At 45.3% G+C, this 26273-nt stretch overlaps 1 protein-coding gene across 1 annotated transcript in view; it reads left to right on the top strand.

The window, feature by feature from the left end:
- The window catches only part of ATP11C (ATPase, class VI, type 11C), a gene marked incomplete at its 5' end in the record, with an annotated part of 35595 nt that extends 11436 nt beyond the window's left edge, over positions 1–24159 (top strand). The window contains 21 exons of the mRNA XM_009071748.1: positions 355–419; positions 1015–1096; positions 1479–1629; positions 2431–2628; positions 3560–3721; positions 3951–4108; positions 5042–5113; positions 5962–6035; positions 6721–6824; positions 7407–7588; positions 8144–8407; positions 8750–8924; positions 9594–9696; positions 10969–11114; positions 11452–11511; positions 12579–12706; positions 15167–15302; positions 17131–17196; positions 17990–18093; positions 19699–19852; positions 24000–24159. Of these exons, the coding sequence (XP_009069996.1) occupies positions 355–419; positions 1015–1096; positions 1479–1629; positions 2431–2628; positions 3560–3721; positions 3951–4108; positions 5042–5113; positions 5962–6035; positions 6721–6824; positions 7407–7588; positions 8144–8407; positions 8750–8924; positions 9594–9696; positions 10969–11114; positions 11452–11511; positions 12579–12706; positions 15167–15302; positions 17131–17196; positions 17990–18093; positions 19699–19852; positions 24000–24116 (2701 nt within the window). The remainder of the gene's footprint in view (positions 1–354; positions 420–1014; positions 1097–1478; positions 1630–2430; positions 2629–3559; positions 3722–3950; positions 4109–5041; positions 5114–5961; positions 6036–6720; positions 6825–7406; positions 7589–8143; positions 8408–8749; positions 8925–9593; positions 9697–10968; positions 11115–11451; positions 11512–12578; positions 12707–15166; positions 15303–17130; positions 17197–17989; positions 18094–19698; positions 19853–23999) is intronic.
- Positions 24160–26273: the final 2114 nt, after the last annotated feature.

Raw genomic sequence — 26273 nt, forward strand, 5'->3', positions numbered from 1 at the left:
ATTGATGGACTGTGCTGGAATGGACAGGGTTTAGATGTTTTTAAAATCGGATTTTTTTATAAGCACTGGAACATACTAGATCTGACCATTTTGCACTCATTCTCAAAAGCCTTACTGATAATCCCCCAATAAATGTGGAATTTTGAGCATCAGGGATAGTCTGTGCAAGATGAAATGGACATATAAGTGTATTAAGAGAAAAACAAACCCAAGCAACTCCCAATTTAACATACAAATCGTGTAATCAGATTTAAAGAGCATCTGTTTAGCTTTATAGTCTATCTCTGATTCTAATGTATAAAGTACTTTGAATGAGTTTGAGTGATGTAATGTTTTAATTTCTTTTATGTTTAGGTCTTTGGGTCCTGAAAATCTGTTGCTGAAAGGTGCTACCCTCAAAAATACAAAGAAGATCTATGGTGAACAGTTTTTATTATTTATTTTTTAAAATAGTCTTGATGAATAATGACAAATGTAGATGTTGAGCACTAAATATGGAGAGGGAAAATACTTCTCTACAGCCTGTCTGCCTGGGCTTTGCAGCTATATTTGGCATGCAAGCTGATTGCTAAGTGGATGGGGTGAAATCAGGAGGCACTGGTTCTGTCTGCAGTGCTTCCAGGCTGTGCAGGTTGTGTTAATACACCAGAGCAAGTTTTTCTTTTTGCCTGAGACACAATGAGCAAGGAGTTGTTCCTGAAGCCTTTGCTGAAACCATGTGCTAGGAGCAGAGTCTCGGACACTAATGATTGAGGGTGACTTCTGTTATGGAAGACTGATGCTTTTCCTGACTGTACATGATCCACAGGCTCCTGCTCAGTGCTCTGGGATATGTGCAATTACATTACTTAGCAGCCTCAGAGGTTTCTGTAGTTGAACAGTCCTTGGGTAATGCCTCTTTCTTCAGCTGGGATTTGAGTTTGATATAAACACCGATGCCCCTTATGGCCAAGTGCCAGCTGGGTCTCTCCAGGGCTGTGAGTCCCTCATGAGCCCTGCTTTAATACCCTGCAGGAGTTGCAGTCTATACTGGAATGGAAACAAAAATGGCTCTCAACTATCAAGGGAAATCTCAGAAACGATCTGCAGTAGAAAAGTGAGTATTTATGTTCAGAAAAAAAAAATTAGTAAAAGTTGTTGGGTTTGGTTTTGTTCTTAATGGGTGACCTGTGCAGAAATAATCCCCTAATCTGCTGCCTTTTGTTTCAGATGCTCTCTGATTGCATAGAGAAATCTGTGTGTTTGATAAAAAGCATATCTTGCAAGAAGCAGCATCATTTAGTAGCTTTTTAATGTAAAAAAACCACAAAATTAAGAAATGTTAAAATGCATGAACTGACCCTGAATATCAGCAGTGTCAAAAGCACTTGTTCTGTAATTCCCCTCTTAAAAGTAAGGAAGTCTTGTTCTTGCTTATTTACATGATTTTTTTGTACAAAAATAGCTGCCAGAATTTAAAAAGGAAACCTGTTTTTCAGATCTATCAACGCTTTCTTGATAGTGTATTTGTGCATCCTATTGAGCAAGGCCACTGTGTGCACCACTCTGAAATACGTCTGGCAGAGTAATCCGTTTAATGATGAGCCTTGGTACAACGAAAAGACTAAAAAAGAGAGAGAGACGTTCAAGGTAAGTGGATTTGTATTTCAGCACCTCCTCCAGCTTTATTTATAAGATAGTTTTATTTAATCTGATAGTGCTTTCTGCCAGCCCTACAAGTCCTGTTTGCTTGCACAAATGCTGTTGTTTCCTTCAGTCTCTCCTGCTGTTTGCGTTCCTTTCCTGCCCCTCTTGTGCTTGTGCACAGTGATATTTGTGTGGAGCAGGGCAAAGCATGAATAAATACTATACATAATAGAAATGCAGCAGCTGATTTAACCTGGATCCTTATCTGAACTCGAGCTGTCTTTCAGCTTTGAATAGGTAAGCTTAAATTGAGGCCACGTCAACCAGTTTCTTAAACTTGCTGAGACGTGAGCAGTCAAGCCTGAGAGAGTGAGTGTGTAGAGATCTGGTGTTTGATGGGTTATTGAGCAGGACTTACAGGGATGTCACTGCATCCGTTGTACCCTTGGCACAGTTTGACTGGTCTCAAGCCACCTGCTCCTTGTTTCGAGTTACTTGAGATCAGGATGAGACTAGCAGTATGTTCTTGAGAGGAATGTGCTTGGATGAAACATTTTGGTCACTGTGAAGCAGAGAGATGTGCTCTTATATTATATCCTGGTAGATCTGCAGAAGAAGGTGAGATTTTGTGTGTCAAAGGAAAATGGAAATTAGCCCTGTATCTTACCTGTATGAATTTTCAGGTTGTTTTTTCTTCTATGTAACCTTAGAAAAGCTGCTTAAAGTCCCAGAGCTGTTGCTGTGAACTGTCCCTGAGTTACTCCTGACAAACACACACTGCATTTTCTCCTCTTTCCTTTGCAGGTCTTGCGGATGTTCACAGACTTCCTGTCATTTATGGTCCTCTTCAATTTCATTATCCCGGTCTCCATGTACGTCACAGTAGAGATGCAGAAGTTCTTGGGCTCCTTCTTCATCTCTTGGGACAAGGAGATGTACGACGAAGAAATAAAAGAGGGAGCTTTGGTGAACACCTCAGACCTGAACGAAGAGCTTGGGCAGGTCAGAATATGCTCTGTTTGCATCTGCTTGGGTGAAAATGTGGATGGAAACGTCCTCCCTGCTAGGAACTCTTGTTGTGGCAGTCCCTCACAGTCCCCTCAGGGCAGAGCTTCACCCGCTTTGGTGGCACTTTCCATTTAATGTGATTCCACTCGCTCTGCGAAACAGATAAGGTTATAAATAGTGCATGAAAGAGCAGGAATTGGGTCACGCCAATTGTTTCCATATTGGGGAATATCAGGCGCTGTGCTCTGCGTGTCAGGGTGGTTTGCTTTCACTGCTTCAATTAAAAAATTAAAAATCCTTTGTCTCTTTGAGGATTAATGAAAACGTCTGCCCAGTCATCTCCCTGGGCATGCAGAGCACGTACAGCTGTGCTGCTGCTGCCTTTGCTGGGGCACCTAGGCAGCTCAGGCTTCCCTTATCTGTGCCAGAAGAGACTGAGTTGGAGGGGTTATGTAGTGCCTCCTGCTTTTTATTTTGCTTTAAAAACAGCAGAAATATTTTGGGAGTAGCAATTAACTAATTGAAATACAGCACCAAGATGAAAATCCCCCAAAGGAGGTAGGAGACCTGTTGCAGCACCTATATAAGCACTAAGAGCTATAGCGCAGGACCCGAGGATGAGGATGAGGGGAAAGTGAAGAGCCTGGAAACAGATTTTAGGTCTTCAAGAGCTGCCTCCTGCCACCCATGCAATGGGCTGAAAAAGGAAGGAGCTGCTCTAAGGAGCAAAGTGGTAGAACTACACAGTGGTGTAACTCCCATGGGGCACCTCTGTCTTTTTGGGGAACCAGGTTAGGATAGCAACAAAGTACTCTCCAGCATTGGCACAGGTGCCTTAAAATGCCCCCAGCCTCTGTTTTGGGGGTCTGCTTCTCTGACATGTGGGGCTGGGGATGCACCAGGGAACCTTCCTTCTTCCTTCCAGGTGGAGTATGTCTTCACAGACAAAACTGGGACCCTGACGGAGAACAGCATGGAGTTTATCGAGTGCTGCATAGATGGGCACAAGTACAAAGACTGCATTTCAGAGGTAGATGGCTTCTCTCAAACCGATGGACCTCTAAAATACCATGGCAAAGCTGAAAAGGTAAGAAATCCATTTGTTGATGGCTGTTAGGGCTTTGTGGTCAGCTCCTAGCTGAATCCATCACCCAGGGTGAATTCACCCAGTCCTGGGTGAATAAGGCAGAAGCTGGGAGGGGATGTTGGTTTTGTTTTCTGTTTTAAAATATGTATACACGAAAATACAAGTGCTGCAAAGTGGGCTTGGTGTGTGGCATTGAGATGGTAATGAACCCTCCCTTACTCCTGCCTAGAGCCGTGAGGAGCTGTTCCTGCGAGCTCTCTGCCTGTGCCACACCGTTCAGATCAAGGAAGCAGACCAGGTGGATGGGCTGATAGGACATTCAGAACGCAAATACACCTATATCTCCTCTTCCCCAGATGAAATCGCTTTGGTGAAAGGCGCAGAAAAGTAAGAATGTGAAGATACTGGATTTTTAATTTCCGCTCTCTGGTGGGAGGGAGGGAGGTGAGGGTTATCTGAAGGTGATAAAACCTTTCCATGGTCAAGGCTGCAGCTCTCTCTAGGAAGCATGTTGTGGTACTAACACAGGGCATGACCTGCAGCCCTGTGAAGCCATGCAAGCCACTGGGTTGAAATGAGCTTTCTGTATAAGGAATGCTCTGTAAAGGATCTTCCCTGAGCAGTTTCTTGAGAGGCCATGGTTTGCACTCACTGAGAACAGCCCCAAGGTGCTGCAATGCCCAGCTGGGGCAGAGGCTCCTTTGCTGGAGCCCCTATGGCCATGTGGTTTAATCCCCAAGAAACTGAGACCAATTAGCATGTGCATATTGCAGCCAAATTGCTTCCTTGGCATGCAGTGGAAAATAATAGGATGGGTTACTTTTGTCAAACTCATATTTGAATCCTGCCAGAGGTGCTCAAGGCCAGGCAGGATGGGGCTTTGAGCAACGTGGTGTATTGGAAGGTGTCCCTGCCAGCAGCAGGGGGTTAGGACTAGATAATCTGTAAGATCCTCTCCAACCCAAACCGTTCTATGATCCTATGCTATTGCCAGGCGCTAGGTTTTAGGTGGAGGCTGTTGCAGCTGTATATACTTGTTCATGGCTTGTGAATCTGCCAGAGACTCAGTGGACCGAGTCCAGAGGCTCTCTGTGTCTGTGTGCTCCAGTGCCCAAGCTCTCCAGGTGATGGGAGTTGTGCCAGAACATCATAGCATGCTCTGCATGGAGTAAGCAAGCATCCAGCCAAGCCCTTTAGCTTGGGCTCACTAACTTCTTTGCTCTCCTCTGCAGTACAGAAGGTGAAATGAGAACATTGTTGATGTATAATATGTGCCAACGGGTGTTTTCAATGTTGTTCTGTCCTTTTGTTTATTGACAGGTATGGTTTCACTTTTCTAGGACTTGAAAACGATTTCATGAAAATACGAAACCAAAAGAATGAAACTGAGATGTAAGTGCTGCTGGGGCTGCCGAGGAACAGGGCTGCTCTGCTGTGCTGCTTCCACCTGGCTTAATCGAGCTTGATCAGGCTGGCAAGGTCAAAGCTGTTCCTTGAGGCCTCTCAGACTGTGCTGACCTGCCCAAAAACTCCTGTCCTCTTTACAAAGCACAGAACAGCAAGGTGCAGGCTGAAAGGCTCACTTGCAAAAATCTGTGGGTGGTTTTAGTGACGTCTAAATTCAGGTCCCTTAAGTGCATGCAGTTGTTTGCATGTATCCTTGGTCCGTGCCATGCTGTGCAGATGGCTCCTGGGATTCCTGGGGTGGCTGCTGACCTTATGGACAGTGGCTGGGTCTCGCAGCAGGATGCTGGAAGCCTAAACTCGTGATATATCTCCCTTCCCTGTAACCTTTTTTCCCCTCCCGAGCTGAAAATAGTCAGATTTTACACTCTGCTCACAGCCTGAGGGACTGAGAGTCACTGACCTAATCCCAGCGCTCCCTGAGGACTTGAAGCAAGTTTCACTTACTTCCCTTATGGTGAAACTTCTTGTTTAAATGGCAGAGTCAGTGTTGCTGCCTGTGCCATGTGGTGCCCCACTCTCTGCTCAGCCCCTGCCCGGCCTGGGGGCTCAGTGTAGTGGTTGGCACCCACAGCCTCAGCCCCATGCTCAGAGCACCACTGAGTCTTGGTTTTTTTAATCTATTTTCTTGTGCAGTAGCTGTAAAAAGTACATTACCTAGTGGGTGATGCCACTTGTAGGGTGTATTGATTTTTGCAGCTCATTGTTAGTGATTTTCTGCCCCAGTAGTTATTTTTCTTTTACTGAGTCTAAGCTTTTTTTTTTTTTTTTTTAAGGTACCAACTTCTCCACGTGTTGAACTTTGACCCTGTCCGTCGCCGTATGAGTGTCATTGTGAGAACCACCACAGGTACAGGCAAAGTCCTTTTGTGGACTCTCATACATGTGTGCACAGATATAAAACACATCCTCCTTATTTCCATAACACAGAAAGGCTAAGCTGTTAGGTTTTCTAAGCTGGTCTAACTAAATTCTGTACTGGGTCTGGTTGGGATAGAGTTAATTTTCCTCCACAGCTGTTGTTTAGAATCAACAGCAGATGAGGGGAGGGAACAGGAATGGCAACAGTGACCCACGGAGAGCTCCCTGCTTGCCTTGTTCCAGCCCAGAGGTACAAGTACAGGGGGAGAGATATGAGAACATCCCCTGTATGGGATGGAGTTTCATGGGAATAGCAGGCTAAACTTCAGAGGTCACCATCCTTCTCAAGTGTCTGTCCTGTAAGGTATGGGATGATGGTTTTACCCTTCCTGAAAAGGTTGCCAAGGCCTCTGAGTAGAAAAAATAAACTCCTTTGTTCAGCCTGTTGCAGAAAACTTGCTCAGAGGCAGGTAGGGACACCTGATGTCTCAGCCTGAGGTCAAACAAGGTTTTGCACAGGCTGATGTAAGGCCACTTTTGGTAGGCAGCTGGGCTCCTAGCAGTTCCTTCTTTAGTCCTGCCAGATTTCCTCCCTCTGCATCACTTGCTCACTATTGACGTTGAGTCTTTCTGCAGCTTGTGAACGCTATAAACTATTTATAATTTGCCTTTAGGAAAGTTGCTTCTCTTCTGTAAAGGAGCAGACTCCTCTATTTTTCCAAGGGTGCAGCAAGAAGAAATCCAACAAACAAAAGTCCATGTGGACCGCAACGCTATGGTGAGCACACGGATGGAATTTGGCTGGCTCCTGGGGTCAGGAAAGCCTTCTTCCCAAAATAGGGATGTGACCTTGCTTTGGAGGGAAGTGTTGAAAATCTGAGTGTCACTTCACATTGTTTTGATGCCACACTTCTTTCCTTTTCTGTTTCACTGGCTTCCACCTTTATTTGATATACTTATATGGTCTCCATCACAGCTGTGTCCAAGCATCTCCCAGGCAAGTTAAAAATAGAAGTTACAACAGCAGGCTGTTTACTCCAGTGGGACCAGTGCCTGGTCCCAGTCCCTGCTCTCCCTGCTGGATGCACCTCTCAGCTCTGGTCATTCTCTTAGTTTCTCTTTGCCACGTAACCTGCACATAAGAAGCAGAGCCACAGTTGCTCTGATGGGAAGAAGTTACTGTATAAACACAGAGAAAATTGGTCTTTTAACTCAAGCCAGTAAACTGTCCTTGCCCTTAGGGTCAGTACTGCCAGAAGTACTGATGATGGATAAAAGTACTAACCCAAAAGTGAGGAGCTGTGAAAAATCTGGTCTTAGGGCACTTGTCCACTTTATTTCCTTTCCCTCCCCCTGCCAGGATGGCTACCGAACGCTCTGCGTGGCCTTCAAAGAACTAACTCAAAAGGAGTATGACAAAATTGACAGACAGCTCAATGAAGCCAAGATGGCTCTGCAAGACAGGGAGGAGAAGATGGCCAAGGTTTTTGATGACACAGAAGCAGACATGCACCTGATTGGGGCTACTGCTGTAGAAGACAGGTAAAGAGGTGACCCCACCACCAGCACTGCTGTACCTGTGGTTTCTCTGTGATGTTGTATCATGGCCCTGACTCGTCATGGTGGAACTGAACAGCCAGGCAGATGCTGCCAGTGTCCAGGGCAATTAATTACACCACGACACAACCCATTTCACAGTGCCCTACTTGCTAAAATTGGCTGGTGTAGTAGGAATTGGGATTTATTAATGAAACAACAGAGATGCTCGCACTTCTAGGAGTGAATTAAGCACACAGTGTTAATTTGCACATCAAAACAAATTCAGTTCCACATGCAGTTAGAATAACTGCAAGTGTAAATTAAACTCTTACTGTGAGACCTAAGAGTCAAGAGTATAAAGCAGTGATTTCTCTTTCTGCCTGCAAATAAAAATTTGGGATTGCTGACTTCTAATCCTTATTCCTGTGGCAGTGGACTCCCCAGCATGGGCAAAATCAATTCACTTCTCTTGAGCTGGTGTTTCCTGCCTGCAGAATTGGGATTATGTGGAGTAGGTATGGGCCAACCTGAGAAGTGATGTTTTGTGTCTGCTTGCAGGCTGCAGGAGCAGTTGGCAGAGACGATTGAAGCTCTCCACGCAGCTGGCATGAAGGTTTGGGTGCTGACAGGAGACAAGATGGAAACTGCCAAATCCACCTGCTACGCCTGCAGGCTCTTCCAGACCAGCACTGAGCTGCTGGAGCTGACGGCGAAAACATTGGGCGAGGGTGAGAGAAAGGAGGATCGGCTCCATGAGCTGCTGATGGAGTATCATAAAAAGCTGATTCAGGATGTTCCTAAAACCCGGGGAGGCCTGAAGAGGTAAGTGAGCCAGGGGACCCAGACATGCACATAGCAGATGCGGAGTTGATAGAGAAGTAGGACTGTGTTGTGGCCCTGGGGACTGGGCACTTTCAGACACTGCAACTGGCTCTTTTGCTTTGCTCATCATCTCTAGTATTAGCTGGTTTTGAACTTAATTACACAGTTCTCTTAGTGAAGGGTGCATGTTAAATCCAAGCTTTTTAAGATTGCTAAGCCCTTCAAAATGAATGGGAAGAAGATTAATACAAAAGCAATTTCTTTTTCACTAAGATGATCCAAGCAGCTAGATTGACTTCTTAGTCTGCTTTTATTTCCAACGTGTTCCTTGTTGTGCCCCAGAAGCTGGACGTTGAGTCAAGAATATGGCCTGATTATAGATGACTCGACGCTGTCACTGATACTCAACCCTCCTCAGGACTCTGGTTCTAGCAATTACAAAAACATATTTCTACAAATCTGCTTGAAGTGCACTGCAGTCCTCTGCTGTCGGATGGCTCCTTTGCAGAAAGCACAGGTATTTACTTCTCTCTGACTGAAACATGTCGTTAGGTGATGTTGTGCACTTTAATTCATCATCTGGGACTTGACCTGAGCATCATGATCAACCAGGACTTCTCCAGGCTATGTGTAAGCCTCATCTGAGCTTCAGAGCGTGATGGAAACACACCATTCTTTCAAATCTAAATGCAAAACCTTTGTTGAACATGCTCACAGGAAGCCACAAACCCAGGCCAATTAGAAATAAACAAAGACCCCCTGTTTGTTCCTTTTTTTCCTTTCCAAATTTGTCAAGTGGAGTCTGTGACTTCCTCACGCCAGCAGATGATGTCCCAGCCTGATAAGTGGTGTGTTTCTGCACCCTGAAACATGCGTGAGAGGTCCCACCTTTGGGAGAGCAGGGTCTGGCAGAAGGAAAGGGTGGAATGCTGCTGCCTGGGGTTTGTTTTTAAATACTGTCCTTCAGCCCTGCAGAGCTGAATCCTGGCTTTTGCACTGGTTGTGGCTGCGAAGGAAGCAACAAGGGGGTTTATTAATCTGAACTCTAGAGGTGTTTTGCTGCTCTAGAAGCCTGGTTGCTTGTCTTGGGAGGCTCTTGCAAGTGGAGCAGTGGGGGGGGTCTCTGAAGGGAGGCTTTTTAACTGAGTTTTGGTTTCTGCTGCTATCCTTATTTTAAATCTTTCAGATTGTGCGAATGGTGAAGAACACAAAAGGAAGCCCAATAACTCTCTCCATAGGGGATGGTGCCAATGATGTTAGTATGATTCTGGAAGCACATGTTGGAATAGGTAAGACTCTGTGATAACACCCACCTTGCACCCAAGGCCTGTCTGCTCCTGCTGGGGTTTACTGCTGAGGTGCAGCCAGCATTTCTGATTGCACATGGCTAAACTGATCTCACTGAAAAATGTGGAAAGTCTGCCATTGCATTCTTTGGGAGCTATGGTTTGGCTCCAGGTCAGTGCTGGAGATGATAGAATCATAGAATAGTTTGGGGTGGAAGGGACCTTTAAAGGCTATCTAGTCCAAGCCCCTGCAATGAGCAGGGACATCTTCAACTAGATCGGATTGCTCAGAGCCATGTCCAACCTGGCGTTGATTTTTCCCAGGAATGGGGCATCCATCACCTCTCTGGGCAACCTATTCCAGTGTTTTACCACCCTCATTGTAAAACAGAGAGAGAGAGAGGAGATCATACAATACTGCTCACCTGAGATAGTACCACTTTATCAATGATACTCTGCAAATTATGTTCAAAAACTTTATGGCCAGATTCAAGGTTGTAAGGGTTGCTTGGGGCTCAGAAACAAAAAGGCAGAACCATCAAACTGGCAAGTTTGTTGCAAAAGCAGTGCAATGAAAATATCAGACTTTAGGGCTAACTGGTCCCAGTACCTCAGTAATTTAGTGCTGGGGACCTGCAGGTGCTCCCTGGGGGCTGATGCCCAGTTATGTTGTTTGCCCTGTCAGTACAACTAACATCAGGCTCGAAACTCCTGTATGCAAGTTGGTGTCAGACATTCAGGAGATTTTTGTAATGCCACTAAAGAAGGATCGATGGGGGAGAAAGGGTCAGGATCTTTATTTGGGGCTGTTGAAAGTGCTCTAATGAATGGGATCCAGTGCAGTTTGTTTGGATGTGGCTTTTGAGTGAACAAAGCTGTGTGTCTTGAGCGCAGCTGAGCTCAGGGGATGTCTCAGGAGGCTGAGTGTCTCAGTGAAATAACTAGGCTGTGTGAGAAGCGGGTGAGCCTGTGGGGAAACCAATTCCTTATCTTTTATCAGGTTTGCTTAGATACTCTTCACCACGCTCTTACACAGGAAATCAGACAGCAGCCTAAATATAACTTGAAAATTCCCGAGGCAGGTCTGAGTGTTGTGGAGCCAAAACCACACTGAGCCTTGCAGTGCGTTAGTGTTTGGTCTCCTGGGGCACTCGAGAGGGAAACACGGAGCCTTTGTCATGCCTCGAGATACTGAGTGATGTGAGCAAACCTACTGGGTAGCATCCAGATTCCAGTCCCTTAGGGATTAACTCCTTGCCATGCTTCTGTCTCCAGGTATAAAAGGCAAAGAAGGACGACAGGCTTCCAGAAACAGCGACTATGCTGTGCCAAAGTTTAAACATTTAAGAAAACTGCTACTAGCACATGGGCATTTATATTATGTGAGAATAGCACACCTTGTACAGTATTTCTTCTATAAGGTAAGGAGGGTGTGCATCTTCGTTTATACTATGCATTTCTTCGATAATGGAATAAAATAGTAAACAGGAAAAAGTGTGGCTCTGTTTTCCCTCCCTGGAACAGGCTTTGTCTCTGCCACATGCTTGTCCATTGAAAACAGTGCATGACTTTCTTCCAGTGTCTTCTGCAGGTACTGACTGCTCACTGGATTAGTTTTGTGCTTGGTAGAAGACAGTGCCATACCTTGTATGATATTGTAATATCAGACATTACCTTTTGCTAACAGGAAACATTATTTGAATTTAGATTGAGAAGTCAAGCACTTGCCTACTGACCATTTGTCTTTTGTTTCCCTAGAACCTCTGCTTCATTTTACCGCAGTTTTTATACCAGTTCTTCTGTGGATTCTCACAGCAGGTAACTTCCAATACTGTGTCTATAAAGGCAGGATAAAAAAGTAAGTGGCACAGTGAGGCTTCCTAGCAGAGATTTGGTTTTTGGCATCCTGTCCTTTGTTCACCTTGTGTTATAGGACAGTCGGAACTGACCTTGTTGCTCGGTACCATATCTGGAGCATAATATTTTGAGACCATAACTGAAAAGAAAGGAAAGAAAGCAAATTTCTTTCACATGCACCAGCCATAAACACAGGTGGATGCCTTCCTGAAGTAATGAGAGAGAGGCTTAGCTGGTTTGTCAGCACCTGGTTTGGCTACTTCTCCTTCACTTAAGAGAACAAGTTTTCAGCGGCTTTCTGATCTTGTCTCTGCTGCATTTTCCTGCATTAAAGGTGTCACTCAAAAGGAAGAACAGTTCATTCTTTTATGGCAGCTTTAAAAAAAGACACATGATGATTGTCATCAGAGCCTTGCTCAGTTGTCATCAGAGCCTTGCTTAGTCCAAGTGAGCGTCAGTGGGACAGATCCATGTGGTGAGTGGGTTCCTGTGCTTGGAGACAAGAGCTCTGGCTTTTGTGTCTATTTGAACTCAAAAGTAATGGTGAGAAAGAGGAAATGATAGGAGATAATTCTTTGCTTGTCTCGGCAGAACCACTTGCCTTTTTCTTTTTTTAGGAAAAGGAGCTGTAGTTCCTCTAACATAGTCTAGTCTTCAGAGAGCCACAGGAGGCATCAAATATATTAATAGAAACGGCAGCACAAGAGCAGCAGCAGAAAGTCTGTGATAAGGGCTGTTTAGTCATGTTTTTCTGGAGAATGAACCGGAGATGAGACCAACCAGTTAGAAAACATGACTGTCAGTGGGAGCAGGTTCCTGGCTATGTTGCCTGTGGGTGCCTCGGCCCCCTGGCATTGCACAGAGCATCACCCCTTGTCAAATGAAACTGTCCTACGTGGCTGTGACAGAGGGATGAATCTGTGTGGCATGTATGGAGACAAGGGCTGGAAATGTTTCATTTCTTTGTGGAGAGACTTTTAAAGCAGAATTTCTGACTGTCTCATTTTGCCCTTTCTTCCTCTTTTAAGCCACTGTATGATGCTGCTTATCTTACCATGTACAACATCTGCTTCACATCACTACCTATCCTGGCATACAGCCTCCTGGAGCAGCACATCAGCATCGACACGCTGACCTCCGACCCTCAGCTCTACATGTAAGTGGCACTGGACTGAGGAAGCCTGTACACAATTTGGTTAGCTGTGGCTTAAGTTGTGTTGGTGCAGGAATGTAAGCAGGTGTCTCTGTCCTGTGTTGGTGATGGGGTCACCATGAACTGCAGAAAAAGCCATTTCTGGCCCTGCTGCTCCTGTGTTCGAGCTGAGCAGCATCCTGTTTACTGCCTAATTCTGCCTGTTTATGCTCTCTGACAGTATCTGGTCTAGCAAATTGCACTCCTGTGTCTCTATAAAAGAATAAACTGTAGGTGGAATTCTTCATCTGTAAGAAAAATCGAGCTGTGAGTGTGGCCAGACCATTCATTCACGTTAGCTTTGAGCCAGGCAGCACAAGCCAAGCATGTGATAGAAGGTGTAATGGATGGAGGGGAGGTCTAGCTTTCATGAGGGGAAAAAAGATCCATTCGTTTTCAGAAAGATGCATGTTTCTGAAGCCCGGCTCAGGCAGGTAGTTTCTCAACTTGTCTAAATGGATATGGTCTCCCAGGCTTCTCCTCCACAGGCCAAGTCCCCGTATCAGATCCCTGTTACCAGGGAGCTCTGGTCATTGATCTACATGCTCACTTTTCTGTCACATTGCCCAAGGAAAGGACAGTTTAGACTGTTTCCCTCTGCTTTGCTGGTTGTTTTCTCTCCTCCTTTGGCTGTAACAGGGAGAGACTCCAACCTCCTATGGAAACAGATGCTTCCCATCTTCCTCCCACCCCTGCACACACCTGTGCTTGGGTCCAGCCCTTCAACAAAGACTATGATGGTTTTCTGGGGGGAAGCCCCTGTCCATGCATCCCTGTTGCTAATTCCCCTGCTTGGCACTAAGTTCAGCCTTATGGAGAGAGATGAAGGTTAGGGCTGCTTTGGTCAGTGCCCTGTGCAAGCCCTGTCACCTTTGTATGATGCTTCTCAGTCACAGAGGAGCTGTGTGTGGCACAGCAGTGCTCGAGCCAAGAGTGATGCCTGAGACAGCAAAGGGAATTCACAGGTTCCTGAAATACTATCTGAAAGTTGCATAAGGCACAGAAAAATCGGTGAATGCAACAAGAGCTGTAAGGCTGGGAAGGGGCTTGGGTGCTCTTTGAAGTGAGCACTCAGAGCCCTGATTGATTAGGGCTTTGTGTTCCTCCACTCGTAAGGCAGAATGCCACCGCATGGATTTTGAAATGAATTGGTAATTGAATATTGTGCGACAGAGCAATCGCAGCAATCCCCTGTGCCTTCGCCTTGTGGGCTGTCTGATCTCTGGGCTCTGTCCACTGAGGGAAAACAGCTTCAGTTTGAATATTCATGACTGTGCATGTGCTGCTGAATGCAGAACTCCTGCTGTGCCGCTGCTGTACGAGGTGCTGAGCTGCTGCAGTGCAGATCTGGAGTCTGAGGCGCTGTAAAAAGCCTGTTTACGATGAGCACTGCAGGACATAAATGGGAATGCAAAACAGAGCTCGCAGGGAGGAAGCTCGTTGTATTTTCTCTCCTTGCAATAAACCCCTCTTCCAGTCTGGTTTATCCGTGCTCCTTTCTCACTCCCAAATCGTGGTATGTTAGAGCATGGTCATTGCATCTTCGTGCGTAGGATTCAGTAGGATTTTGTTTTAGAAATTGCAGTTGTAGGAACCCAGCACCACTCTGGTTTGCTGAAAATGAATGTATGGCTTTAACAGTTAGGAAAAAAATGAGAAGAGAATGGGGATTTTTGGTTCTGACCTAAAAATGCTTTTATCTCCCATCCATCCTCATATTTTAAAGAAAGTAATCTGAAAAGATAACGGCACGGGGAAATCTTTTTAACTCCCTCCTGCAGTGATAGCCACCCTCCACTCCCCAGCCCTGTGTGTGGTCCCTGCAGGGCTCTGCTCATAGCCCATCCATTTGCTGCTGCTGCCTCTGTGCCAGATCTCATCCTATATTCAGCCAAGAACCTCCTGCTACAACCCCTGTGTTAAAAACACCCACCATACGATTTGGGAGGTTATTTTCAGCCTGTGCAGAAAAACACCACTTCAAGGAACAGGACTTGCAGAGCTTTTCTCAAAAAAGGAGCTTGTGCATTCAACATAAAGAGGGAAACACATCACGGATTTGCTGCATCCCATACAGCTGCTTTTTAGACTTATCCTGGTTTTAACATTTAGCAGTTAATGTCAGGTACCTTGGGTGATGCAGGGGCTACAGGAGAGGCTCAGGTTGGATTTTCATCCAGGTTACCTAGAGGAGAAGGAGAAAACAAATTCGTATGATGAACCTCTTGTGATTTCTCATGATCAGCAGCTGCATATGGCAAATGTTCTTTCTGGTCTGTATGCTGACAGGTATTTATGTGGTTTACCTCCCAGGCTCCTACAGCAAGGGCTTGCTCCAGAGCCCACTGATCACCTGCCTGTGACAGGCTTTGCAGCACATCCTAAACGTGATGGTGATGGTCTTGTTACTCCATCTCTTGGCAGGAAGGTTTCAGATAATGCAATGCTGCAGTGGAGGCCGTTCCTGTACTGGACCTTTCTGGGCGCCTTTGAAGGACTCGTGTTTTTCTTTGGGGTTTATTTTCTTTTTCAAAATTCATCGTTGGAAGATAATGGAAAGGTAACACCATGAGAAAAAAAAAGAAAGATGAGTGTTTCTTTTTGTGCACTGCCTCTTTGATACGCCTGGCAGGGAATATCTACGTGCTTAATCTGTGCAGTGTGTCTCGAGTCTTGTCCAACAGTGTAGCCTTGCTTATGGTCTGATTCTGCAGCAAATGCTTGAAATAAAACCTTTTCCAAATCGCCATGGAAACAGGGCAGAGCTGGTTATACTCACTAGGTAAAACAACTAGTCTTACACACAGCTCTATTCCAACCCAGCCAGCTTTGCACAGCGCTTGTCCCCTCTTCTGTCTGATCCCAGGCGTTGGCCCAGGGCAGGAGCAGTGTCTGTCCTTCCCACCAGCACACTGCCTGAAATTCAGCACGTGCTTGGCTGGGTACAAGCAGCTGAGTTAGCCCACCTTGATGAGGTGCTGCTCGTTAGCACAGACATGGTGCAGGGCTGCTGGTGCGCTGTGCCTGCTCCAGGGCATGATGTCAGCCTTCCCTCTCCCTTTGGCATGGGGGAAGGCTGGTGTTGGGGTTTTGCTGCTGTTTCAGAGCCAGCATAAGTTATCACTGTTGTGGGAACGAGCAGGCTGTTCTCCCTGCTGCCTGCTTGCTCGTGCCTGGTGTTGGGACAAGCGCTTGCATCGCTGTGTGAGTGAGGTGTGGGAGCTGCTCCAGGTTAACTTGCACAGAAAGAGGAGGAAAAAAAGATTGAGCTTTTTTTCTTTTTTCCTTTTTTCTTATTTTTTCTTTATTTTGCTGAGTACAGAGCAAAGCATTAGTGCAGCGTGGCTGCCACATGTGCTGGCCTGAGCTGTCTCAGGATCCTTTCCCCAAGGGGGTATGGAGTATGGTATCAGATTTGAACTGATGGAAAACTTCTTTACACCATCACTTGTGACACTTGAAAATGCCTAAACTTTTTTTAGCGGCTAACACTTGGAGAAAAGCTGATGAAATTTATGTATGTATACTCATACGTTGCATCAATGCCAACATTTATGGCCCCAGCTATATGTAGTCAAGCCCTTGTACTGTCAATTCAGTGCTTTTCTGTCTTTATAGCCATTCTGGTTGTATTTGAATAAAACATGAAGCACTGATACGTTCTGCAAATGCCTTCAGAGGTCAAGTCTATGTGGCACTAAAATAAGATCTGTGGTGATGTCCTGTTTTGTAAACACTTATGCCTGTAAGAACTGCTACCAGCAATTGTTCATAATATCCATGTATGTTTGATTGACTCCTTTTTCGCTCCTATTGACTTTACTTTTTTTGCGTTTTTTGAAAACTTTTACATTTCACTTTCTGTTTTAATGTATGCATTCAGATCTTGACAGCCTTTGGTAAGCATCCCTCCCATTCATTGCCATCATTTGGATTTATATACAGTATCTGCTTTTCTTTGTGTGCGTAGTCACTAGTATCCGCAAACCAAACCAGATGGAAAAGAACCCATTGCTGCATTCTGCACATGGGACTGCAAAGAGAGGAGTGTTGCCAGAAAGCAGAAACTGAGTAAATTGCCAAGAAATCATGAAATGCAGGTGGGCCAATGACTTGTGCCCTCGATCGACATTGCTGTTAGTAGGAGGTTGTACCTGTCACTGTCCCAGCTCTGGGTCACCCGTCTGTGTGGCACTGCATGGCACAGGGTAGCGTAGTGGGCGGCGAGTTGTGCCCGGTGTCTCTCCGAGCATCAATCTCCCCTAGCAGTCGCTCCATCCCATCCTTCCCCTCCCAGTCCCTGCTTGCAACCCTGTCCTCATCATTGTTTCTGTGCCTCTCCAAGGAGATGGACCGAGACGCCTGTGGCAATGTACTGTGTTTTTCAGGTTTTTGGGAACTGGACCTTCGGGACGATTGTTTTCACCGTGCTGGTGTTCACCGTCACGCTGAAGGTTAGGACCTTCCTTTCTTTTTCAGTCACTCATTGCAGATGTTTTCCAGGGCTTGTGTTTGTGCTGTAAAATCGTGCAGTGAATGTGTTGAAGTTTCAAGGAATGTGTTTCCCACCACACTTAAATCTTATCTTCTTCAATAGAGGCAGAACTTGTTTATTGACTCTTGTCCTTTGTGGTCTCTGGTCTGTAAGCGTTTTGTGTTTTGGTTGAATTATATTCCTGTTTTTCCCTCTTTTGAGCCCTACAGTTGGTTATGGTTGACTTTTCCTCATGCTTTCATGGCATTATTCAGTTCCAGCAAGAGGAGAGGAGCAGTAGAGAACTTGGGTTTGTCCACCTTGTTTCAGAGAAGGCTGTGAGCACTGGAGCAATCACAAAAGCACATCTGTCAGAAAACAACAGCAAATCTGCTTTGTTTCATGGAGCTTTCCAGAACAAACTGTTTGCATAAGACCTTACAAAAGGTCTTTTATGTTTGGTTCAGGATAGCAGGTGGTGACAAGAGGCAATTACAGTCCCTGTAACCTTTAGACATTTCTTTCCTGTAGCATCAGAGGTTGCATCAAATTTATTCTATTAAAAAGTGTCAGTTACAGTTAGAATCTTGCTGTTTCCCTGTTGACATGGTGGCAGTCTGCATATTGAAAATGTTTTTCCTGGTGCCCATATGCAGAGAGGTAGCTGTTTGGAGAACCTTCACCCTTAACGTGAAACCAGTCTGAAATTTCAGATATATAGAATCAAAACTCTGCATCTAATGCCTGTTCTGTCTCTCTGTTTATTCACACAGCTAGCATTAGATACCCGATTCTGGACGTGGATGAACCACTTTGTGATTTGGGGCTCCCTTGCCTTCTATGTGTTTTTCTCATTCTTTTGGGGAGGAGTCATTTGGCAAGTATCTTTTCTTCTTTCCGTGGTGCTTTCTTAGGGGAATGCCCAGCACTGGCTTTGCAGGGGATGTGGATGCAGCATTTCTGGCTTTGTGATATCTAGAGATCTACATGTGGCAAAGTGTGTGTAGCCATGCTCCTTTCTCTGCCAGGGAGGGAAAGGGAGGATATCTCCAGGTGTTGGAAGAGGGCTGTGGTATGGTGAGGTGTGTTTGAGGAGGTCTCTCAGCCCACCGAAGGGAATAGCCTGAAAGGGACGATGTTCTGGTCACCATCCAGGTGCTCAACTTTGGCAGGAGGTGGTTTGCTTTTCTGCCCAAGTTCTGGTGCTGAGGCTTTTGTCTTCAGTGGGAGGTTCCGGAGTAAATATTTTAGGATCTGTTTGTGCGTGTGGATAAGAAAGTAAAAATTCATGGTGAAGAGAAATCCAGTGATACAGAAGGAAGGAACGGATGAGACAGGTACAGAGCAAGAGGACCTGGCCCCATGGGACAACTTCAGAGGGAGCAATAAACAGGAGAATGCAGATACTGCTGCTGAAATCCTCAATCTGAGTAGGGAAGAAATTCTCGTGCAACCAGGATTTTAGGCTTAATGTGCTGCAGAAGCAGGCAAGTTACAAAGGCATTGCAAATATTACCAGGTTTGTGTATCCTGTGCTGGAGTAAATGTTCAGTTGACGTTCACAGCTGACATTGACATTTTACACCTTTGTTTTCCCAGCCTGTTAATAAAGATGTGGAACTGATCTAAATATTTTAATTGGAGGGTCACAGGATTTGATTTTAGGCTTAATGTGCTGCAGAAGCAGGCAAGTTACAAAGGCATTGCAAATATTACCAGGTTTGTGTATCCTGTGCTGGAGTAAATGTTCAGTTGACGTTCACAGCTGACATTGACATTTTACACCTTTGTTTTCCCAGCCTGTTAATAAAGATGTGGAACTGATCTAAATATTTTAATTGGAGGGTCACAGGATTTGTTTCACCCTTCATTGTTGCCAACCAACATACTGAGATCTGCGATATAGATGCATCTCTATATTGAAATGTGTGAATTTTCTGCTGAAAACCCTTTATATTGTTTAACTTGCATGGCTCAATATTTTTGACTTGACAGTAAGCAACAACTGCTTTGGGATCCAGCTATTTATGAGGTGTTTTTCACAAGCATCTGTCGCTTGTTCTCCCTCATCAAAGGAAGGAGGAAGAGGTGAACAACCTGTTGTGGCCAAAAGTCTCTGGATTTGCACCATCAAAAGCAAACCAGAAGCTGTAGTGCAAAGTTGAAAGAAAATGATCTGGTTTTTGATAAGGTGAATAATTTATATTTAATGATAGTGGCAAAATTCAAACCTCTTCCCAACCTGGATGAAGCAGATGTGGAAGATGCAAAATACCTAATGTAAGGTGGCAGAACTGTCCTCCAGAACTGGTCCAGTTGGAGGCAGAAGGTGGATTGGGAGAAGGTTGGACAGTATGTTTCTGTGCAGGCTGTGTCCATCTCCATCTGAAAGAGAGGCATTACTGCTGGTAGTTTGATCCTTTGATTCTGACCTTGGGAAATCTGTATTAATCAGAATTTATTTTTATCCTTTCTTTTTCAGGCCTTTCTTGAAGCAGCAAAGAATGTATTTTGTATTTGCTCATATGCTGACTTCTGTTTCCACGTGGCTGGCAATAATTCTCCTGATCTTTATCAGCCTTTTCCCAGAAATTCTTCTAATAGTGTTAAAAAATATAAAAGAGAAAAATCATCAGGTAAGGAACAAGATTGTATCACATGGTATTTTTAGGAAGGCCTTTCTTACTCTTAAGCACCAGATGAACCTGTAACAGTACCACGTACCACTCACATCTCAAGGAAGGCTTTCTAGAGTCTTGTCTTTCTCTTTCACATGCCAAAAATGTCAAGAAGTTCATCTAAAAATACTGCCTAGATCTGTAGCGAGGAGAGACTCAACCTGTGCCTTTCCTTAGTTGCCTTCACTGGAAGGAAACATGCTGACACTTACAGAAGTACAGTAACCCTTGTCCAACCTGAACTGATCATCAAACCCACCATGTTGTGTCCTGAAAAAAAAGCTATTTGCTTTTATGTCAAAGAACATACCCAGGATGTTCCTCCCCTGCTGAAGAGGAGGGCAACTTTCAGAAGTGTAAACCTCCTAAAAGTTTTCCTCATTGTTCCTACAGCTGGTGAAAGCCAGCACTGCCAGGTTCACTGTGCTGAGCCCCTCTGCCCCTTGCTCTTTGCTTGCCCAGAGGTGCTGAACATCCTCACAGCACTGTCTCCCAGGCAGCCCCTGCTCACTCTGGCTGTACCTCCTCCCCTTCCTGTGCCTCCCTCTCTTGCAGCCCCTCTCTTCCCCCTGCAAGTCCTACCTTGGGTCAGCCCATGGCTTCTTGTCAGCCATCCCTGGCCTCTTGCCATCAGGTTTGCATGTCCCTGGACAGTGTTAGGACATACCTGAAGGGACATGGTGTGGGGTCACCCCTGTGAACATCCAGCAAGACAGCCTCCCTCCCCCAAATCTTTGATAGAATCAGAATGGTTTGGGCTGGAAGGGACCTTAAAGACCATCTCGTTCCAATTCCCTGCCATGGGTGGGGATGCCACACACTAGAGTTGGTTGCTCAGGGCCTCTGGCTCTGAACAATTCCAGTCATGGGGCATCATTAAAATTGAAAACAGTAGAAATGGTAAAAGAAGTATGGTTCAATTCTGTGAGGGTCCATGTCATTTCTTCCAGTTACATATGATTTAATAGTATGTAGCTTGACACCCCAGTTGAATAGGCTGGGAGCAACTTGCGCTCAGCTGTGGATATAGGGCAGTTCAAGGACAGTGGCCCTGGAAGGGTGACCTGTGGGTTTCCAGGCCCCGTCTCAACTCGCCTGAGAGGTTGACCCATTTTTGCTTTCAGCTGTTGATCAAAGATCCATACCCCATGCAGTACTTGCTTTCAAAAGTTCTGTATGCAATTTTAAAAAAGGCTCTTGTAAAATCGTTTAAAAAAGCAAAGTACGTGTCAGCTTGAGAATTCTCTTCATGTGTGCATCCCAAACTAAACACAGGCTGAGCCATATTTAAATGTACATTTTGAGTAAGAGCTTTATTATAAGTGCCTGAAGCAGGTCCCAGCTCTGGATATCTGTGTCAGCAGACACCAAAGTCAGTCACCTGGTTTGTAAAGGGATTTTAAGATGAGGTAGATGATTTCAAATCAAGACACTTACTGAGAATCCTGACCTTAATATTGGAATAAAATAAACCTCAGTGTTCCAAGGGGAGCACTGAATGTAAAACAAGATTAGGGACATTATTTATGTGCCTGAACCCAAATTTGGCAGCTGAGGGTCCCCTCTGGAAGGGGAGGATGGACTTGAGGCCAGGTCGATGGGCGTTTGCCCTTGACCTCAATGGGACAGGGTTTCACCCCAAGTTTCCTATAACAGCGCAGCAGCTCTGCTCAGCCTTTATTAAATTCTCTGTGTGGAAATGTGGTAGTTGTTTTTATTTTGTTTTGTTTTCTTTTTTTTTTTTTTTAACTGCAAGGCACATTTGTGTTTTCTTTGGTTTCTGCCTTTCTCTTTCTTGTACTGCAATTTTCTGTCTTTTGTGCTGTTGTGAACTAGGTAACGAAGCGCCTTCCTTCCTCAGGAACATCCACTATCTTCATGCTTTCTCAAACTTCCAGCAATCACAGCTTTTCTTGGAGTGAATAAGGTGATTTCCTTTCTGAGTCGCTATGTGTTGCTTGCTTGACTGCTTTTTTTTTTTCCTCCTTCTAATGCCTAACTCCTGAAAACCCACATTTAGATCTGTTCACACAGCAAAAACCTTGCTTTTCCCCACCTTTTGCCTTAATTCAAATCTTTTGCTTAAATATTTCATCTGTCTCTTCCCCTTTGGTCTCTTGCTGCACCTGAGGTGGGTGAGCTGGTCGTGCTCAGGATGTCCAAGTGAAGTGGACACAGACAAAGCTGGTTACACTCTCCTTCCTTGCGGTAGTTTTGTGTATTAGTAGGCTAGATATAAGTGGGACAAGATGGAATTTATGTTCATTGTCCTCTGGATGACTTGACAAATGGCTCAGGTTTGTCTGACGTAAGAGAAGCTTCCCCAGTTCCCACCTTGCCCAGTCCATCCCACTTGTTAGTGCTACTGTTGTTCTTTGTGCGAGGGATTAAACCACAGCCCACAACCCTCACAAGGAGGAATAGCTTTGGACTTGCTGACCATGAGGGTGGTGGGACCACCCACAGAAAAGTGCCTTAATTGCATGTCTCTAGTGTTTGCTTTCACTGCAGATCTCCACTATTACTTGCTATTTTTAAAATACCAGTTATGTGGAGATCAGGGATGTTTTCCTCCTCCCTCAAAAGCACCTACAGCATAAACCTCCAAGCCTGAGGTTAACCATTTTGGAAAGCAGAGCCAGTTTCTGGAATACCCTCCATGCCTCTTGCACTGCAGAACCCAACTAGTGTCAGTCACCATGTGTTGCTACATCCTCTGTGATATGACTTAGCTGTAAAAAGGGTTGTGTGTGTCTTGCATTGTTTGAGCATTAGGCAGGGGTGAGGTTGTGTGTGCTATAAGTCTCTTTGCCTCGCTGTTGCAGAGCAGCAGGAAGGCACCTGATTCATTGTCGGCCAGACCTTCTGTCAGACCACTTCTTTTAAGAACATTCTCAGATGAGTCTAATGTGTTGTAACAGGTACCCTGTCCAAAGGAGTTGTGATGGTTTTACAAGGCATCAATTAACAAATGTAACCCCTCCAAATCAATTAAACCATGGTTCTTGTAATCCTCTTGATTAAAGGTGTGGGGCACCTGTCCTTGTGGAATGCAGATGCAATGCTTGGGATGCATTTTAATTTGGGGATGTTGTGTTATCTGACCTCTTCAGAATCCCATATCTGTACAGGTCCTCTCAAACTGAAACATTTTGCAGTGTGTAAACAAGTCTTTAAATCCAATTAATATTTTGGTCTATTATTAACAGAAAATTTAGCCTGGGAGCACAGTCTGAGTTGTGCTAATAGTGGTTATAAAAGCTAACACTGATACGTTTCCAGTGAAGGATTCAAATCTCAGCTGTTAAAATGATTCCAGTATTGCATCTGAATTGTACCAAAATCCCTTTCTCTAGGGTGCATGCTGTTCTGTCAGATAGAAATAAGTACTTTTTAATTCATCTGCATAGATTGAAACTAAACAAATGTACTTGTCTCTGTATGTTGACCCATGGGAGGGAGGCATGTCTCGGTGTCTGTATGTGTGTACACACACCGACTCATCCTAGTACAAGTTGACTTGATTTTAAACGTTGTAATAAGTCAATAGCAGAATTTAAAAAAAAAGTAGAAGTGCCTAATTGAATTCACAATTCCACTTTTAGGGGAGATGTTATGTGTGGTGACTGCTGCAAACATGAAACTGCAGATTTTCTGCAGACCTCTCCTAGGTTTGTACCCACACCTGCTGCTAAAGAAACGAGTTTTACTGGCATGGCAGAGGCACAGCCAGGCTTGCCAGGCCTCCAGTGCATTTGGCTTCTGTCCTGCACAGCCAGTCCTTCCCCACTGACATTAGGTGGTGCTCTCCACCGCCGGATCCTGGTGCAGACTGCTGTGGGAGTCTCCTGGAGGGGGCAGAACAGGAGCTGCAGGGGGAGCAGCGAGGCAGATGCCACTTTTAGACTTTATGCAGCATTTTGCAGGTCGTGCAAATTGATTTGTCACCTGGTTGTGAATGATGTTTGGCACTTTTATCATGAGCTAATAATTTTTCTCCTATAAATTGTAAGTATTTTTTTCTATAAATAACCCAGGAAAAGGTTTATGAGTTTGGGAATGTCATTGTTGCAATACATGTGCGTTTTCCTTGTGATTTTTGCAGGCTGGGCCCTTTGATCTGCCTGTGTTAATCTCATACAAACGTATAGAGAATTGTTATGTGAAGACTGAAGATGCTGTTACTAATTTGGCAGAAAGATATCCTCTCAGGATACTTTAAAGTGCTCCATACAAACACTGCGTATTGTCATGCTGTAGGAAAAAAAACCACATGGTTTTAACCTAACAGTTCTCTTTGATACTACCAAGGACTGTAAGCAGCCATGCTGATAAGAGCAGCAGCCATGGCACTGGCCCCACGGTACTCGTTTGTCTTTGGTCTTGTGGCTTCCCCACCCCCCAAAAAAACCCCAATTCTGCCAAATTCTGCATCATTGAAGGCTGAGAAAGCATCTTTAGGAATTCATCCAAAACAGCATGAATCAAAGTGCAAGAGGGCAGTGCCAGCCCCAGTTCACACAGGGACTTCCTCTGGCCACTGCAGATCTGTCCAAGAGCAGCAGAGAGCTGCTCAGGTCTCTTGCTCTGCCTGACCAAAGAAGTAGTACAGACTTTAAACCCAACAGCAGCCCCCTCCAGCTCCCCGAAGGCAGAGGAAAAGCCTGCCTGTCTCAGAAGCTGGATGCAGCCCTGCGAGCATCTTTCCTAGTGCTGGGGCTGCGACCCCTCGGTGGGGGCTGCCCCCTCCCAGCCATGGGTTTGCCAGATGCACACGGCAGAATTACTTGAAAATTTGGGAGAAATTTTTGCTCAATCCCTCCTCCAGGTACGGCTGGAAGCAGACTGTGGTCCATCTGTGCGAAGACCCATGGTGCTGGGAAGCACCTGAGCATCCTCCTGTGGCCAGTTTTCTGCTGGAGGGTGAAGAAAAGGACGTTTTGTGGCTGTTTGGTATGGAAGGAAGCTTTCATGGGGGAGGAAAGGATCCCAGAAGTCGGGCTGTGCCAGACTCTGAGCTGCTCTGCCCAGGCTCCTGTGGCTGTGCTTACTTTACTGCACTGTGCAGTTGCTCCAACACTTTAAAGGCCTGAGTGACAGTGCAGTCCTTGGCTGATCCCGGGGACACAGGCTGTGCTTGTGAACCTGCAGGCATATAAAACTGCATCTTGAGTTATTTGCACTAAGATAAAACAAAAAAAAACAGAAGCCAGTTTAAAAATAAAAGGAATCCATGAACCTGATTTCATTTTACACTTTATTTGGTTTTTAAATTGGCATGTTCTTTTTAAATCTACCTGTACCATGGTCGTGGGAACTTTTCTCTTTAGGTTGTGCACAGCAGAGGTGAGGTGCCTGACTCTCAATATTGGTTTTTTTTCCTCTCTGATACTTCATATGTGGAAAGATCAGCTTTTTTTGTTGTGTGCAGTCATTAGCAGTGACGGAGCACCCTGTGTGCCACCCTGGTCTGTGTGACAGTCCCTCCCTTGTGCCGATTTCCCCCGGCCCCAGCACTCTGTGCAGTGGGGCAGAGGAACTACTGTGAGAAGCTTCAAGTCTCATTTCAGAAGCAACAAGCTCTACGCTGCCGCTGGGTTTGGCTCCCGCTCGCTCAGGCTTTGTGTCATTTCCATGCAATGAAACAATTTGGGACAAGATGGAACATTCCCCTCACCGAATTTTGTTGAACTGTAGACTTAATTTTTGGAAGAATCGAGTCTTGCTCTCTGGCTGCCACCCCTGCGGTCTGTCTTCGGCTGGTGTGGATCAGCTGCTTGGCTAATTCTCTTATGCATCATAAGGACTTTGGATGGGCCTTACCCGAGTGGGAAAGGGGTGTGCACAGTCCCCGTGGCTGCTCTGACATCACCCAACGTGGGAAGGGACGTATGGACAGGACCACTGTAATTATACACACTGCACTGGCCTCAATGCAAGTGGTGTCTGCACCCTGTCAGCGACCGCGGCTCAACTCCTTGCTGCATGCAAGTAAAGAGCTGCACTGCCAGCATGTGTCCCATGGGTAAAGCTTTTATTTTCTTTTTCTTTTTCTCTCCTTTTCCTAGCTCATTTCACGGACCTAGAATTCAACTTGCAGACCTTGTCCCGTTCTCAACTTTTCTTGCTAAAATGTGGTGCCTACAGATTAAGTATACCATGAATACAATGAAGATATGCTCTATATGCCAAATCTAACCTTTCTCCTTAAATATACAGTTGCTGACTTGTGTTTACATAACCTTTAAAATGCAGGCACTAAAATGCCTAATTCCTGTGATTCAGAACCATTCCAAGCCCGAATGGTCCCAAGCCTGACACCTTGCTTCTCTGTTTGTTTTGTGTCGTGCTCTACTCTTGAGGGTCAAAGTTTGTTCTC

This window comes from Acanthisitta chloris, unplaced genomic scaffold (genome assembly GCF_000695815.1).
Source record: "Acanthisitta chloris isolate BGI_N310 unplaced genomic scaffold, ASM69581v1 scaffold10653, whole genome shotgun sequence".
In the NCBI taxonomy this organism is placed as follows: Eukaryota; Metazoa; Chordata; class Aves; order Passeriformes; family Acanthisittidae; genus Acanthisitta; species Acanthisitta chloris.